The sequence below is a fragment of the Dipodomys merriami genome, unplaced genomic scaffold (assembly GCF_024711535.1).
Source record: "Dipodomys merriami isolate MVZ:Mamm:240054 unplaced genomic scaffold, mDipMer1.0.p SCAF_22, whole genome shotgun sequence".
In the NCBI taxonomy this organism is placed as follows: domain Eukaryota; kingdom Metazoa; phylum Chordata; class Mammalia; order Rodentia; family Heteromyidae; genus Dipodomys; species Dipodomys merriami.
The window spans coordinates 19101733-19118835 of record NW_027203604.1 but is presented as its reverse complement, the minus strand read 5'-3'; the positions used below and the strand labels follow the sequence as shown (position 1 = coordinate 19118835).

At 48.5% G+C, this 17103-nt stretch overlaps 1 protein-coding gene across 4 annotated transcripts; it reads right to left on the bottom strand.

Annotated features, from left to right (window-relative positions):
- Window positions 1-2076: 2076 nt before the first annotated feature.
- On the bottom strand, window positions 2077-17073 carry Zscan25 (zinc finger and SCAN domain containing 25). Of its 4 annotated transcripts, XM_070033602.1 has the most exons (6): window positions 16890-17073; window positions 11155-11563; window positions 9788-9989; window positions 9234-9325; window positions 6896-7019; window positions 2077-3913 (listed from the first exon to the last, which is right to left on the bottom strand). In XM_070033602.1, exons 2-6 carry the CDS (start codon window positions 11539-11541, stop codon window positions 3087-3089), a joined length of 1632 nt encoding a protein of 543 aa, XP_069889703.1. In that variant the 5' UTR covers window positions 11542-11563; window positions 16890-17073; the 3' UTR covers window positions 2077-3086. The 4 variants fall into 4 exon arrangements, with proteins under 4 accessions (XP_069889703.1, XP_069889704.1, XP_069889705.1 ...); XM_070033603.1 differs by lacking the exon at window positions 9788-9989 and having other exon boundaries at window positions 11151-11563; XM_070033604.1 differs by lacking the exons at window positions 9234-9325; window positions 9788-9989.
- Between the last annotated feature and the right edge of the window lie 30 nt (window positions 17074-17103).

Here is a 17103-nt window from a genome sequence, read left to right as displayed (position 1 = left end):
TGTCTATACTATTGTTGTATTGTTATTTTCTTCCTCTAAGTATATCAGAGGGCTATTTGGATGTTTACTAGTAATTTTTGTGATGTAGGCATTCTTGGCTATGAATTTTCTCTCAGCATTGACAGTCTTTGCTATGTATGTCCCAAATATTCTGCTGTGTTTTCATTTGCATTAGTTTCCAGGAACTTTTTGACTTTTCCTCTTATTTCTTCAGTGATTCATGTCTGTCAACAGTGGTTGTTTGGTCTCCATGTATTTGAATATTTTCTGTAGGATCTTTTGCTGTTGAGCTGTAGTTTAAATCCATTATGATCTGACATGATATGTTCAATTGACAGGATGAATTGAAACTCGTTGGTACATTTAAAGATTTTTTTTAAAAAATCGTAATTTCAGTTTTCTTGTGTTTTCTCCTATTTGCTATACTCCTAAGATATGGTCTGTTTTGAGGAAATTTCCATGGCCTGCTGAGAAGAGTATGTATTGTCCTACCACAGGGCAAAATACTCTGTAGATGTTTGTTAGGTTCATGGTGCCATTTAATTCTCAGGATCTTTGTTGATTTTTTTTTTTTTTTGCTTGATGACCTGTCTGTTGGTGAGATTGGGTAGACATATATTTAAATGTTTAAACACCTGATGAACTTAGTCTAAGTAATTGTACAATTTCACATTTCCACCAGCAGAATGCATTCCAGGTGCTCCATCTTCTCATACTTAAGCCATTCCAGTAGATGTGTGCTGGTATGTATAAGTTTTCATTTGATGGAAGAAGTCCCTTTCAATGGATGATTTGTATTTAGAGCTGAGAAGAGGCCAACTGAACAGGAGAGCAAGGCCAAGTGTCAAGTGTCTCTCAGATTCCAAATGTCTTCGGAGAGATGGCAGCTATAATAAAAAATTTAACTCTGGGGGCTGGGAAGTTGGCTCAGTGGTAGAGTGCTTGCCTTGCATGCCTGAGGCCCTTGGTTCAATTCCTCAGCACCACATAAGCAAAAAGAAAAAAGCTGGAAGTGGCGCTGTGGCTCAAGTGGTAGAGCACTAGCCTTGAGCTGAAGAGCTGAGGGACAGCGCTCAGGCCCAGAGTTCAGGCCCCACGACCGGACCCCCCCCCCAAAAAAAAAATTACCTCTGGCTGGGATGTAGCTCAGTGGCAAAGTGCTTGCTTAGCAGGTGCAACACTCCAGGTTCGATCCCCAGTACCATTAAAAAAAGGGGGGGGCTGGGAAGGTGGCTCAGTGGTAGAGCGCTTGCCTTGCATGCCTGAAGCCCTGGGTTCGATTCCTCAGCACCATATAAGCAAAAAGAAACAAGCCAGAAGCAGTGCTGTGGCTCAAGTGGTAGAGCGCTAGCCTTGAGCTGAAGAGCTGAGGGACAGCGCCCAGGCCCAGAGTTCAGGCCCCACGACCGGACCCAAAAAAAAAAAAAGTAACTCGGGTCAACACACAAACCATTGATGTAGTAGCCTCCATGGCCTCTAGCAGCTTTGGGAAACAGACCTCCGAAGTCCACACTGAATGCCAGTGGGCCCTAGGGGAGAAACTTCCCATTGGATCTGGCTAGCAGGGGCTCATCAGCCTTACCTAAGCATCTGAAAACTGGGGGAGGCACAGAATAAGAGGAGCAGTTGTTGCACAGGGACCTCAGTGCTGCCTAGGAAGAGCAGTAGCCCCATACGTGATGTCTCAGTTAAGCAGATAGCACTCCTGCCTTGGTGAATGCCACCTCACTCACAGCTGATGGCCCAGGAGCCCCACTGGCTTCATGAAAATGAATCTGTCATAGTTGCCTGACAAGAAACAAGTGCTGAAATCTTGTGTTTCAAAAATATCCTCTGCCTTGTTACTATTTATGTTTTTTAGAGTGCAAAATGTGGGGGAAGGAAGAAGTACAAGAGCCACCTAAAGATACAGCATAGCTCACAATTACACAGTACAGATCTGGCCAAAGACAAACTTACAGAGCAGCCAGTTTGGGAAGGCTAGGCATACATTACACAGCATTCACACTAGTTATGTAGTTCCTGGAATCCTAACAAGAAAACTCTTTGGTGATGATGGAATAAAAGTTTACACAGTTACAAATACACAGACTTTCATTTGTAAAGAAACACATTGTTTTTAATACCTACAAACATCATTTTCTTGAATCAGCACACATGCCAAACAGGTACTACCTCGTCACCCCTCCTGGCATCCAGGACCCCGAGGGTCTTGGGTGACAAGGGCCTAGATACATGGAGGACAGTTCATTGACAAGAGGTAGGTAGAGAATGCAATTCAGCAGAGGTGGATGGGACCAAGAACACCTTCCCAGGCCCAGGGGACTCACAGGAATACCCACAGGTGCAGAGGATCAAATACTTTTCCCAAGTGAACTTGAGTCAAGGATGTTTTCTCCCAGTGTTATTCTCCAAGCCCCCAAAAAAGTTACTGGCATACGGCAGGGCTTTAGTAAATAGGAGCAAATCAAGAGAACACAGAAAAAAAGCATTTTATAGACTATAAAGTGCCATCCAATATACAGCATTAATACCAGTTCATCTTCCAGATTCTAGGCAGATCTCTGAATTTTTTAAAAAATACTCTCATGTTTATTCAGTGACTGATAGCAAAATATTAATTTCCTAATAGCTGTTGTTATAGTGCAGGGAAAATCGGGATAGGGAAATGTTACAAAGGGCAGAATGTTACAGCCAGACACAGGAGGCATGAAGAAAACAAACTAGTTTAAAGGAGGAATAGGAGAGGCTGGCAGAACAGGGCTGTGACAGGGTATGGCACACCACAGAATCTCTGTGCCAGGAGCACAGAAGGTGTTCAATAAATATTTATAAAATGGGAAAGGGAAGGGAGGGAGGGAGTCTGAGCTGATGATCTTGCAAGCAGCACTGGGCTCTCAGGAAAATGAGCTCCAGGCTGCTGACCACATGACAAATGGCAATGAGCCAAGGAATGCTGAAGCGCCCTAGAGCTTCCCTGCATGCCAAGGGAAACTGTCCATGCCACTGCTGCGCCCTGCACTTTCTCACAGGCTAGAGGGCATGTGTAACCCACCCCTCACCCACCAGCCAGGCACATGGGGGTCTCACTGCACTGGGGGTTCTTGGCGATGCTGGGTCTTCTGGTGCCGGTTGAGAATGGACCTCTGGTTGAAGCTGCGCCCACAGGCAGGGCAGTGGTAGGGCTTCTCGCCCGTGTGGATCCTCTGGTGGCGGACCAGGCGCTCACCCTTGCTGAAGCGCTTCCCGCACACCTGGCAGCCGTAGGGCTTCTCACCAGTGTGGGCGCGCCGGTGCACGGCCAGGTTGGCATTCCTGCTGAAGCTCTTGCCACACTCGCAGGTATAGGGCTTCTCACCGGTGTGTGTCCTGCGGTGCACCTGCAGGTGCTGGCGGCGGCTGAAGCTCTTCCAGCAGTCAGCACACTTGTAGGGCTTCTCACCCGTGTGGCTCCGCTGGTGCACTTCCAGGTGGTGCCTCTGGCTGAACGTCTTCCAGCACTCGCTGCACACATAGGGCCTCTTCCCCAGGTGTGTTCGCTGGTGCTTGGTGAGATACTCCCTCAGGGTGAAACCCTTCCCACACTCCACACAGCCAAATGCCTTCTCCTCCTCGTGGGTCCTCTGGTGGCGGACCAGGTTGGAGCTCCGACTGAAGCCTTTCCCGCACTCAGGACATTGGAAAGGCTTCCACGAACTGTGGACGTGGGGGGCATCAGGCAGGGGGACACCGTGCTGGGGTGCTGGAAGTCCAGGCAAGTCACCCGCAGGGCCCCCAGGCTCCTGCTCACAAGCTCGTCCGGGGCCAGGCCCCTGGACAGCAGCTTCTGCAAACCTCTCAGGAGCCAGCCCACCGAATGCCCCTTTCAGGTCCTCCTCATGGGGCTTTGCATCCTTGTCCTTGCTCCCTGAACCTATGAAGCAAAGGTTAATACTGATGCTGTGACCACAAGGAACTACTGCCCACAGGAGTCCAAGAACTGCTCTTCTCCCTCACTCCTACATTCAAACATTCCCCTCTTTTCCCTTCCCTGACAGGTTCCAACAGCTGACAGCTGCACTGCTTGCTAAGTCCTACAAAATCCAACAAACACATTCCTCTCACAGTCTGAGGATTTGCTCTCCATGGCATTTTCTGCACTATACTCAGTCCTTGTTCAGCATTTCGTCACCTGCTTCCTATGGCAAACATTAACACCTATGGTTCTCCCTGTCCTCTTGCTCAGCTCCTGCCCTCATGCTGCCTCTGCCCAACCTCCTGTCACTCACTGGGCTTCCTGGCAGGGGTCACCTGCAGGAAGATGGCCATCAGTGCTGGCTGAATGAATGAGCCTGGTCTGCACCCTATGCTGACACAGCTGTCAGGAATGAAATGATCTGAATGTCACCACAACCCAACCTCATCCTTTTTTGCCCTAATTCTGGTCCTTCTACAACTCTATAATCTACGGAGACAACTGTTACTAGGGAATGAAGAATACCAAAGAGGATGAAATAAACCAGGCACTGGTAGCTCATGCCTGTAATCCTAGCTACTCAGGAGGCTGATATCTAAAGATCATGGCTCAAAGCCAGCCGAGGCTGCAAAGTCCTGGAGACTGTTATCACCAAAAAAGCCAGGAGTGGAGCTGTGGCTTAAGTGGTAGAGTACTAAGCCTAGGCACAAAAGCTCAGAGACAGCAACCCAGGCCCTGAGTTCAAGCCCCAGGACTGGCACAAAAAAAAAAAAAAAAAAAGGCAGAAATGACAGTGGCACTTAGAAAAGGAGAAAACCCTTTCAGGTAAGTCCAGGACCACATGAAAAAGAACTGGAAGCCAGGCGCTGGTGGCTTACACCTCTAATCCCAGCTACTCAGTCAGGAGGTTGAGATCTGAGCATGGAGGTCCCAAAGCCAGCCTAGAAAGAGTTACCACTGATTTTTATTCTTTATGAACTTTTCATGAAGGGCACAAAATATGAATGCAGAGCTCAAAGAATTTCCATATCGAGCACAATCTTGTAAAGAGCTCCACTCCCAGCTGCATCTCCACCCAGGCCTCTCAAGCCCGGAGATGCCTATCTGGTAAGGGTGGACTGGGAATCCAAAGGAGCTGAGAGCCCACCAACCATGTCCCCAGATTCACAGGCCAGGACCACAAGCAGCTCAGGCCCAGCCCCTGTGGCTGTCACCGCAAGGACTACATGACATGGAACGAATGCCAGAAGTGGGGAAGGATCTGGAAAACAGACCTTCATGTCACCCAACAGAAACAAATTGGGATATGTGCCAGTTAGTTTTGAAACATGGAGCTAGTGAGGAGACAGTCAATATGCTCAGGGTCTCCATAACAATCAGAAACAACCAGAAGGGTAGAAAACCACATGGAGGCATGGTAGAAGTTCATCTCTATGTGGGTTGGGATCATGGCACTGGGGAACATCATAGAGCCCCTGTTTTAGGCAGTTGTTTATCCTAAGGGCTTGCTTCCATGTCCTTGGCCATCATATCAACCCCAGGGCTCCATGTAAAGCATGCCTGCCTTAGAAAGATAACCTGGCTACACCCATGTCTCCCAATCCCTCACCACCCAGGGCTCTTCCCAGTTCCTGGAACCACTGTGGCATGACTTGGCCATCACATAAACTATCAGACCCTCGAGGCAAGCATGCTTCCCCTTAGGATTGGGTTTTACTATATGCAGCCCAGCCTGGCCTCAGCCCACCACATGGCACCACCATGCCTGGCTTAGGGGCAAGCCCATTATTTTTCTTGACTGTACTGGGGACAGAACTGGGGTTTGAACTCAGAACTTTGCACTTGCTAGATAGGTGCACTACATAAGCTACACCTCCAGCAGCACTTTTATTTTTAACTCTTCATTGACCAGCAGAGCTCTGCCATACAGTAAAATACCAAGTTAACCTTCATAGGTGAATAAATATCAACTGGCCTATAAAATAATCAGTAGTATTTATATAACTAAGAAAAATATCTGACACCACTGTCTGACACATGTCCCCTTTCAGCCTCACAAAGCCTGAGGCCATGCCTGTATACAGCCCATTTCACAACTGGGACGGCTAAGACTTGGGCATCAAGGGAAATGTCCAAGGTGGTGGTTAGGAGGCAGTGGCCAGAGGGCATCTTCTGTCCTGAGGGACAGTCCTCACTCATCCCTTAAGTACAGGAAGGTGGGCAAAGACTAGGAGCTACTATCAATATACAACTTACCAAGTTATAAGAGGAAACAGAACTGGTGGGAAAGAAGACAGCTTCTCCCAGCCATGTGTCCTTTCTCTTCCTCGTCCTCATTGAACCTGAGATTTTCCACAGTCCTCCTGACTGGCAGACCTCCCGACTGGCAGACCTTCCATGCTGCCCTGGCTCTCTTCTGCTCCTATCATGTGTGGGATGGCTATGCCCTCACAGGTCATACCTGGCCACCAGCCAGGCTGCTGCCTCTATGACACAGGCCCACCCTGACCTCTCTCATTTCTAACACCTATTGCACATCCACACATGCACTTGTGGTCCAGCCCTACCTTCTTCCTGCCCTAACACAAAGCTACAGCACAGGACCTGCACACAGAGTGCTCACTAACAATCTCCTGAATGAACAAGATCAGAAGCCCCCTTGTTTTCATCCTGCTGTCAGCCCTCCCTACCCTTTAATCAAGGACACACAGCAGATATATGTGGTTCCTAACGACCAACTGTCATGTGCAGCCACAATAACATCTTGGCATTTTCCTGCTCTCCGCTCAGACCCTACCCTTGACACAAGAGCACACGCAGCCAGCGCCTTCCATCCCCAACCCATGCTCTTCTTGGGTGCCATGGAAACCCCATCCCTTGCAAGTAGCACCAGGACAGGGCAAGACCCATTACATGTAGGTTCCGAAACTCCGGTCTTACCTGGAGGGCCCCCACAGTCCTGTGGTTCCACATATTCCCCAAAGCAGTCGATCTGGGCTGGGGTCACATGCCTCCACTCCTCCTCGGGGAAGACCAGGGCCATGTCTTTAAATGGCCCCAGTCCCTGAAACAGCAAGAGATTGCTAGAAGTGAAGAGTGCCTACAGCTGGTGCAGCCTTGTAATTCTAGCTACTTGGAAGGTAAAGAGAAAGGATTGCAAGTACAAGGACAGCCCAAGCTATACAATGACACCTGTGTCAAAAAAAGAAAATAGAGTGGGCTGGGAAGGTGGCTCAGTGGTAGAGCGCTTGCCTTGCATGCCTGAGGCCCTGGGTTCAATTCCTCAGCACCACATAAGCAAAAAGAAAAAAAAAAGCTGGAAGTGGCACTGTGGCTCAAGTGGTAGAGCACTAGCCTTGAGCTGAAGAGCTGAGGGACAGCGCCCAGGCCCAGAGTTCAGACCCCATGACTGGACCCAAAAAAAAAAAAAAAGAAAACAAAAGGCCAGGATGGTGGCTCAGGGGTCAAGTGCTTTCCTTGCATGCATGCGGCTCTGGGTTCGATTCTCAGCACCGCTAGAAGCAGATAAAAAATGGAAGTGGTACTGTGGCTCAAGTAGTGGAGTGCTCACCTTGAGCTGAAGAGTCGAGGGACAGCATCCAGGCCCAGAGTTCAGGCCCACAACCGACAAAAAAAAAAAAAAAAAGAAAAGAAAATATAGCCAGGTGCCAGTGGTTCATGCCTGTAATCCTAGCTATTCAGGAGGCTTAGATCTGAGGACTGCAGTTCAAAGCCAGTCTGGGCAAGATACTCCATGAGACTACTATCTCCAATTAACCAGCAAAAAGCAGAAGTGGAGCTGTGGCTCGAGTGGTAGAGCACTATCCGTAAGCAAAAATAACCAACCCCCCCCCCCCCAAAAAAAAACAACTCAAGGAAAGCACCTAGACATTGAGTTCAAGTCTCAGGACTGGCACATACACACATAGAAAGAGAGAGAGAAAAAATACAAACCAAAAGACTAGGGTGTAGCTCAAGTGGCCACGCACTAGCTTAACATGCAGGAGTCCCCAGAAAGTGCTCCTTGGGGCACACAGGAAGGACTCAGCAGAGGAAGGCAGATGCCCTGGAGAGAAACAACCCACCTCCCAACAGCTTAAGGGAGTGCTCAGCTGGTTCAGCTTGGGCATCCCACATCCGCCCTCATGCTTCAGAGCCCCAAGCTGCTGTCTTAGGCATAATGCCATGTTGCTATGCCAAAAGTCAAGTGGGCTGGGGGATACGGTATACAGTTTAATGGACAACTAGTATATACTAATAAAAAGAAAATACATAAATGCAACTTTTTTAACAATTGTGTCACACTACAACGTGAGGAACCACTAGGGTGAAAGGAGGCTCTGAACACAGGGAGAATCGCCCACACCCTTCCCTACACCCTGCAAACCATGTCCTTGGAATCAAATGGAGAATGGCAAAGGCATCAAGTCTCTCCACAGGCAGCTCCCAATGGGTCCAATGTACACCTTTTTTTTCTACCAAATAACCCCTTTCCCTTATCAAAGAACACTGGCTAGCTTCTAATTCATGATTCTTCTGCCTCAGCTTCTGGAGAAGTTGAGAGTACAAGTATATAACAATATAACTTACTAAAGGTATGGCTTTTTTAAAGACATGGCTTTTTAAAGATATTTTTAACACTTGCCCCACTCAAAAAGGCACCTCTGGAAACCCTGTAGAAGATTCAAGCTGTGGCAAGAAGCTCTGTTTCTCACGAACCCTAACCTGTGTGTGGCAGGTTCACATGTTCACAAGACCCCAATTCCTGAAAGACAAGTGTGAGCCAGAGACACTGCTTAGCACCCAGGACCCCCAACTCAGGGCCCAGTGCCACAAAAGGCAGCTATTTCCAAACAAGCAGTTTCCCCAGACCCATACACAGGTTTTCCTCAGTAGCAATCTCTCCTCTCATGAGGAAGAAAATAACAGCCACAGTCAGTCTGGAACTTCAGCCAGGTATGATGTGCATACCTGTAATCCCTGCACTCGGATGGCTGAGGCAGACAGACTGCAAAATCCAAACTAATCTATGCTACATTGTCTTTTTTTTTTTTTTTTTTAATCTGGAGCTTTTCTTTTTTTAGTCTGGGATTTGGGGTCCAAGCATAAGCTGGTGTGTTTAACCACGGACCATGATGAAGTAGCAAGAACAACGTGGTAGAGCCATCACAGCTAGGAAGGCAGTGGCTGGCTTTATGGACAGCATAAAACCTCAGAGAACGAGAACCCCAGTCTAAACAGGATCAGGATTTCCAAAAGAGGAGGGAGCCTTGCTCACCTGGGATCCTGCTGTAAGGAACCCAGCTGCCATCTCTTGTTCTCTGGCACTCACTGTGGGGAGAGATGGACCTGGCGGGAGGATAGGCAGCGCTGAGCAGGGATGGAAAAGACAGAAGGATTAGCACTCTTGTCAGTCAGTCCATTCTAAGAGCATCACCCACTCAACACACAACAGCTCAGGAACACACAGGCCCCAGAGTGACCCACATCCGGGGGCAGGGGTGGGGGTCTGACTGTCCTAGCTCTTCAGGGTCGGTCAAACTCCCTGGTCACACTCATGAACAACTCTCTTTGAGAGAAAACAAAGTCACGTATGGGTGTGCTCTGATGTCAGCTGCACATTTCCTAGTGTTTTCTAGAAGGGATGTGAGGGAAGGGAGAAGGAACACTAACTCCACCATCCCCTCCAGACACCATGTGTTCAGTTTGGTTGACCAAGTGGCTGGGAATTCAGAGTCACACCTTGCAGGTTTACCTCTACTGGACTTCTAAAGGAGGCTGGCCAGAGGGCACAGTTTCCAGGCTCCTCAGTCCTCACCATCTGCATCTTACCCTGCTCCGGAAACGCCTGTGTCCGGTCCCCACGATGCTGACTCAGCTGTTCGTCAGTGCTTTGGTCTAGGCCTTGAACACCTTCCGCATGGGGCATCCCCCACTCAGGCTTAACCTCCACTGGCCCCAGATGAACCCCTGGCTCCCAAGAGCCTTGGCCAAGGGCTGTCTCCTGCTGCTCTCCCAGCACATGGCATGGAACCTGAGGACAGTCCCCAACACCAATTAGTATCAGGATTGGTCAAGGCCATTAAGAAAGGAGTTGAGGCACCAGGGCTCATGCCTATAATCCTAGCTACCCAGTAAAAGTTGAAATCTAAGTATCAAGGTTTGAAGCCAGCCTAGGCAAGAAAGTCTCTGAGACTCTCATCTCTAATTACCCACCCAAAAGCCAGAAGTGGAGCTGTGGGTCAAGTGGTAGAGCACTAGCCTTGAGTAAAAAAGCTCATGGATAGTACCTAGACCCTGAGTTCAAGCCCCAGGACTGGCACAAAAAAGAAAAAAAAGAAAGAAGGGAGTTGAATTGAAACCTACTGAGAACCAAGGAAAGGACCCCATGGCTTCAGAGAGGAGTTTTTCCCAGGGCAGCAGAAAATGTTGGAAAGGAAGCTCAACTCCCTGTATGGAGCCCAGAGCAACTTGGATCTGTGCAAGCCAATTGACAAGGGTCCCTCTGCTGCCTTCAGAGGCAGAATCCCCATGCTCCACATCACAAGACAGCCCAAAACTGCACCACATTCACTGCAAGAAAAATTTCCTAAGCTGACAAAGCTGAAATTTCAAAGAAAAAAGACAATGCCTACAGTCTACAGTGGATCAGTGAGAAACAGCTGCTCTACAAAGAGGACAACCTGGAGAGAGGCCGGGGGAGGGAGGAAGGAGGGAGTGAAGGGAGGACCTCACTCTAAGATACAGCCACAAAACAAAGTCCTCCTAGCCCACTTCTAAGCCCCTGCGTTGAGAGTGAAAATCAAATTCGCTTAGGACTCTCCGGCGAGACAAGAGGGACCCCAGCAGTGTGGCAAGCATGGGACTTGTCAAATGACTACTGCAGTGACCAAAATACAACCAGAGTCTGGAAGCAGCATATGGTAAGTCCTTCATACCATGAGAACAGCACTACAGCTCTGTCACAGGGGCCCAGACATGAAGACAGCACAGCTATAGGCCCCTGCACTATCCCCCCCCCAAGAAGGGCTGGGTCTGTGGGGGGACTCAGAATAATCACATCGCAGCCCTTTGACACACCAGCATCTTCCCTGGGAATGGCTCTTCTTGTGGAGACTCCTGCCTCATCCACTTCCTCTATACTCTCCACTCATTAGGCCCCACGCCAACCAAGACCTGGAGGCCCTCTTCTCACCCACCGCCTTGGCCTCCAGCGCACTCTCTGTCAAATCCTCCACCATGGCCACCAGTGCCTTGCCACTCTCCAGGCCGTGCTCCCGAATCCACGCATAGAACTCCCGGGGCAGGATGGTCAGGAACTGCTCCAACACCAGCAGCTCCAGGATCTGCTCCTTGGTATGCAACTCTGGCCTCAGCCACCTGCGACAGAGCTCCTGGAGCTCCCTAAGGGCTTCCTGGGGACCAGCTGCCTCCTGGTAGCGGAACTGGCGAAACCTCAGACGAAAGGTTTCAGGACTGGAGTCTTCCCTCGCCCTGCCCCAGGGCAGCTCCTTCTCCAGCTTCACCACAGGAACCCCCATGTGCTGCTGAGGCTCTTCCGCCATCCCTGGGCGCTCCTTAAGCATCTTCACTCTCCCTCGCAGAAGACTGAGAATGGAGGGACAAAGGAGCGTTTGAGAACACAAGACATGTTACGGCCAGTCCATCCCAGTCCTGAGGCATCGTCAACAAATATTCTACCAGGGAACAAGCTATAAAGGCCAGCAGAGGCATTTCCAAAGGGCTGAGTATACATCCCCAAAGTCCTGCCCATTAAACTCAGGATTCGCTCAGTACACAGAATACACAGGAAAAAAAATGTGGCACTGTGGCTCACGCTTATAATCCTACCTACTCAGGAGGCTGAGATCTGATGGTCACCACTCAAAGCCACCCCAATTAAGAAAGTCTGTGAGATTCTTATCTCCAATAAACTACTCAAAAAAAGTTGTAGCAATCGAGTGATAGCCTAGAGCAAAAGAGGCTCAGGGAGAGGCTGGGAAGGTGGCTCAGTGGTAGAGCGCTTGCCTTGCATGCATGAGGCCCTGGGTTCAATTCCTCAGCACCACATAAGCAAAAAAAGAAAAAAGCCGGAAGTGGCGCTGTGGCTCATGTGGCAGAGCACTAGCCTTGAGCTGAAGAGCTGAGGGACAGCACCCAGGCCCAGACTTCAAGCCCCATGACCAGACCTAAAAAAAGAGGCTCAGGGACAGCACCCAGGCCCTGAGTTCAAGTCTTACAACCAACAAAAAAGAGTGTGGGGGGAGGAAATGTGTAAGATTCAGCTCATACCCACAAACAGCTCAGGACCTCATTGGGAACATAACCCTACAACTGGGAAATAATAAAAGGGTAATATTTAGGTCTTCATTTAACACACACACACCATGTACCACATAACAGAGCACAAGCATACATGATGGTGGTCAACAAGGGGGCTAGGAGCCAGGTGCTCATGGCTCACACCTGTAATTCTAGCTGCTCAAGAGGATGACATCTAAGGATTCTGGTTCGATGCTAGTCTGGGCAGGAAAGTCCATGAGATTCTTACCTCCAGTTAACCAGCAAGAAGCTGTAAGTGGAACTATGGCTCAAGTGGTATTATACCAGCCTTGAGGGGGAAAAAAAAACACAATCTCAATGCTAGGCCCTGAGTTCAAACCCCAGGACAGGTACAAGAAAGGTGAGGCAGGTTGGGTAGGCAGCTTGCCAAGGATGGCAAGGCCCTGGGCTCCATCTTCAACACTAGGGTTAAAAAACATTAACACTGAGCTGAAAAATTCCTACCACCTAATAACATCATTGCCATGGAAATATGTAACATGGACCCAACACATGACATGTTTGTGCTGACACTGGAGTAACAAGCCTCCTGTACTGCCTATTGTAGTTATATACTACCCATAATATTCAATAATGACAATAAAGAACTGATAACCAATGACTGTTACAGTCATGTGTTTACTATACTGTATTATGGTTTTAATTGTTTTGCGTATTCCTTCTAATAATTTTTTAAAAATGTAAAAGGCATTCTCTGCATGTAGCAAGCAGCCTATGTATCTCATGTTTATTGTATATATTGATTGTATCACAAGGCCATGTCAAATAATCCACCCCTAACATCGAGATTTGTATACATACAGTCCATGATGTTCAAACAACAATGCATTTTTCAGGATAGATCCCCATCATGAAGTAACAAATGACTGTACCTATATGTCGGTGGGTGGGTGGGTGGGTGGGTGGGTGGGTAGGTAGGTAGGTGGATGGACAAATAAGTAGATAGTGGAATATCCACTCCACTCTCTGACATGTAGAAGATAGAAAAAAGACAGGCAAGGCATTTACCCTATTGAAAGAGGGTATAATGCTATACACTCACTCACACACACGCATGCACCCGTGCATACACGCATAGACACACACACATTAAATGTAAGCAAATACATAAAAACTGCAACTGGGAGCCAGGTGCTAATGGTTCATGCCTGTAATTCTAGCTACTTAGGAGACAGATCTTAGGATCACAGTTCAAAGCCAACCTGGGCAAGACAGTTTGTGAGTCTCTTACCTCCGGAAATGGAACTATGGCTCAAATGGCAGAACCTTGAGCAAAAAAGCTCATGAGCAGTTCCCAGGCCCTGAGTTCAAGCCCCAGAACAGGTGCACACACACGCACGTGCACACACACACACATGCACACGCATGAGCACACACACATACACACACAAATTGAAACTGGGGAAGAGTTCTATGAACAAATAAGTAGAGGTGGGAACATGGGGGGAGACAACAGACTTAAGAAGACTTTTCTGAAGATAGAATCTTAGGAATGAAAATGAGCCAGTCATTCAAATATTTCAAAGCAAAAGCCCTGAGACTAGAAATTGCCATGCATGTTCAAAGACAAGCCAAAATCCAGTGTGGCTTCAGCTGTGTGGCTGAGGGGCAGAGCCACACTAGAACAGATGGCAGAATTAGGCAGAACCCAAATTACCCAGGACCTGGGCCATGGTGTGAACCATGGATTCAGGGAGAATGCCTGTTTCAGCAGTAGAGCACTTGCCTACGATGCCTGAGGTCCTGGCTCAAGCCCAAGCACTGTAAAATAAAAAAATAAAGATTTACCGGCTTTATTCTTACTTCTTAGCTTAGTAGGGAGCTACATATTTTACAAAAGTCATACATGCCTGTACAGACAGAACAGATTAGAAGAGACACAAAGGCAATGGCCCAAGCAAGTGACAGGAGCTGACAGGGTGCAGACAATCAATCAGATAAAATTAAGACATACTGGGGCTGGGAAGGTGGCTCAGAGGTAGAGTGCTTGCCTTGCATGCATGAGGCCCTGGGTTCGATTCCTCAGCACTACATAAGCAGAAAAAGCTGGCAGTGGTACTGTGGCTCAAGTGATAGAGCACTAGCCTTGAGCTGAAGAGCTGAGAGACAGCGCCCAGGCTCAGAGTTCAGGCCCCACAACCGACAAAAAAAAAAAAAAAAATTAAACATACTTTGTAGGTAAAACCAACTAACTAGCCGGCCGATTGAGATGTGATAGTACACTCAGTCTAAAGCTAATGGTCTTCCTCACAAATACATGGTGTAGATCAGAATCATGGGGGGGCTGGGAAGGTGGCTCAGTGGTAGAGCGCTTGCCTTGCATGCATGAGGCCCTGGGTTCAATTCCTCAGTACCATATAAGCAGAAAGAGCTGGAAGTGGCGCTGTGGCTCAAATGGTAGAGCACTAGCCTTAAGCTGAAGAGCTGAGGGACAGCACCCAGGCCCAGAGTTTCCCACAACTGACCAAAAAAAAAAAAAAAAAAAAGGTAATCATGAGAAACTAAAATAAGAGAAAAATTGAAGGGATGGGAGAGGATGATGAAAAGGGTAACACTGATCAAGATGTCATTGTATTCAAAAGCTGTTTTCTTGAATGAAAACTCCTTTGTACAACTATATAATTTTTTTAATTTAATTAAAAAAGAGCCAGGCACTAGTGGCTCAAGCCTGTGATCCTAGCTACTCACACTTAGATCTGAGGACTGCAGTTGAGAGCCAGGGCAAAAAAGTGATTATGAGACTTTTATCTCCAATAAACTACTCAAAAAAGCCAGAACTGGAGCTGTGACTCACATGGTAGAACACTGGCCTTGAGCACAAAGAGGCTTAGGGACAGTGCCCAGGCCCTGAAGAGGCTTAGGGACAATACCCAGGCCCTGAGTTCAAGCCCCAGGACCAGAAAAAAAATAAAAAAATAAGGGCTGGTAAGGTGGCTCAGTGGTAGAGTGCTTGCCTTGCATGCATGAGACCCTGGGGTTTGATTCCTCAGCACCACGTAAGCAGAAAAAGCCAGAAGTGGTGCTGTGGTTCAAGTGGTACAGTGCTAGCCTTGAGCTGAAGAGCTGAGGGGCAGTAAAAATAAAAAATAAATTTAAAAATTTAAATATATATATATATATATATATATATATATATATATATATATATATATATATATATATGAGAGAGAGAGAGAGAGAGAGAGATTGACTGAGACAGGAATCCCCAGAGACCGAGACAGGAGAACTGCAACTTGGGCAACAAAGCAAGACCCATAAATTACAAATTAAGCTGGGTGTGGGTGTCTATCTGTGATCCTATCTACTCAGGAGGCTAAGATCTAAAGATTCTGGTTTGAAACCAATCCAGACAGGAAAGAGTGAAACTCTTCATCTCCAATTAACCACCAAAAAGTCATGAGTGGAGCTGTGGCTCAAATGGTAGAGTGCCAGCTTTCAACGAAACAGCTAAGGAAGCCTGACCAGGCCCTGAGTTCAAGGCCTAGTAGAGAAACAAATAAGTAAATAAGCAAGCAAGCAAAGGATGAATGTAAGCACCTGGGAGACAGGAGGGTGATACCTAATCTCTGTGCCAGCCTTCAGGAAGGAAACAAGACCTGAACCCCGAAGAGATGTGACTGAACAGAGAAAGAACAGGAGGCGTGCCCAAGCTTCTGATAAATAATCTATTCGGCATTTGTGTATTTATCCTCCTCGAAAAAATTTTGGTTAGGTTGGTTGCTTTTGTTTTGGTGCCAGTACTGAAGTTTGAACTCGGCCTCACTCTCACCTTCGGGTAGCAGTTTGCTAGCTATTTTGGAAATGGAGTCTGGTGGACTTTTCTGCCCGGCTGGCTGTGAACCACGACTTTCCAGATCTCAGCCTCCAGACTAACCAGGATTATAGTCAGGAGTCACCAGCGCACAGCTGTTGGTTTTTTGGGAGACAGAATCCTAGTGCTCTATTTTTTTTTTTTGGGGGGGGTCCGGTCGTGGGGCCTGAACTCTGGGCCTGGGCGCTGTCCCTCAGCTCAAGGCTAACGCTCTACCTCTTGAGCCACAGCACCACTTCCGGCTTTATTTTTTTGCTTATGTGGTGCTGAGGAATCGAACCCAGGGCCTCAGGCATGCAAGGCAAGCGCTCTACCAACTGAGCCACCTTCCCAGCCCAGAATCCTAGCTTTGTAGCTCAGAATGTCCTCCAACTCCTGCTATTCCAAGTTGGGCTTCCAGCGTGCTGGGATTACAGGTATTCACTACCAAGCCCGACCGTCAAGCCCAATTTACATCTTACTGTCTACGATATGCAGTTTCCCTGCTGTGTCGGGGTTTCTCCTTCTGATTTTATAGCTATTGCACTAGTTCCCGCCACCGGTGCGTACAGCACTGATACAGACTGGTGCGTACATAGGTACCGGGGTCTCCTTCCACCTTTCTTCCAGGTATGGTACTAGACAAACAGGAGACTTCGCGTGGCTGTTCTTTCAATAGCCCGTCCTAGGTCCTGTTCTAAATCCGCACTTTCACTTTTCAAAGAGTCCCCCCCCCCCCCGGGTTCAAGCCCACCCTGCGGTAGGCCACACAGGGCCTGGTGGGACCAGCCACGCTCCTACCTGAGCTATCGCGATGCGACGCGACGCGGTACGTTCGAGCCCCGGTCCTCAGAGCCACGGCGTCGCAGCTATACCACAGCCAGCCCTGCCGCCGGTCCGCCGCCACCTCCGCCGCCCGCCGCCGAGGCCCCGAACCCCGGCTCTCTCCCACGAGCACCCGCACCTGAGCGGGCCTCGCCTGAACGCTCCGCGAACCGGAAGTAGGTGGCGGAGG

Bases quoted from the DNA above. Each gene is read 5' to 3' on its own strand.
- Zscan25 (XM_070033602.1), bottom strand. From the start codon at position 11,541: ATGCTTAAGGAGCGCCCAGGGATGGCGGAAGAGCCTCAGCAGCACATG. The intron at 7,020-9,233 runs GTGAGCAAGGCT...TTGCTGTTTCAG, and splicing joins TCCTTACAGCAGGATCCCAG to GGACTGGGGCCATTTAAAGA. The intron at 3,914-6,895 runs GTAAGACCGGAG...TTTGCTTCATAG, and splicing joins GGACTGTGGGGGCCCTCCAG to GTTCAGGGAGCAAGGACAAG.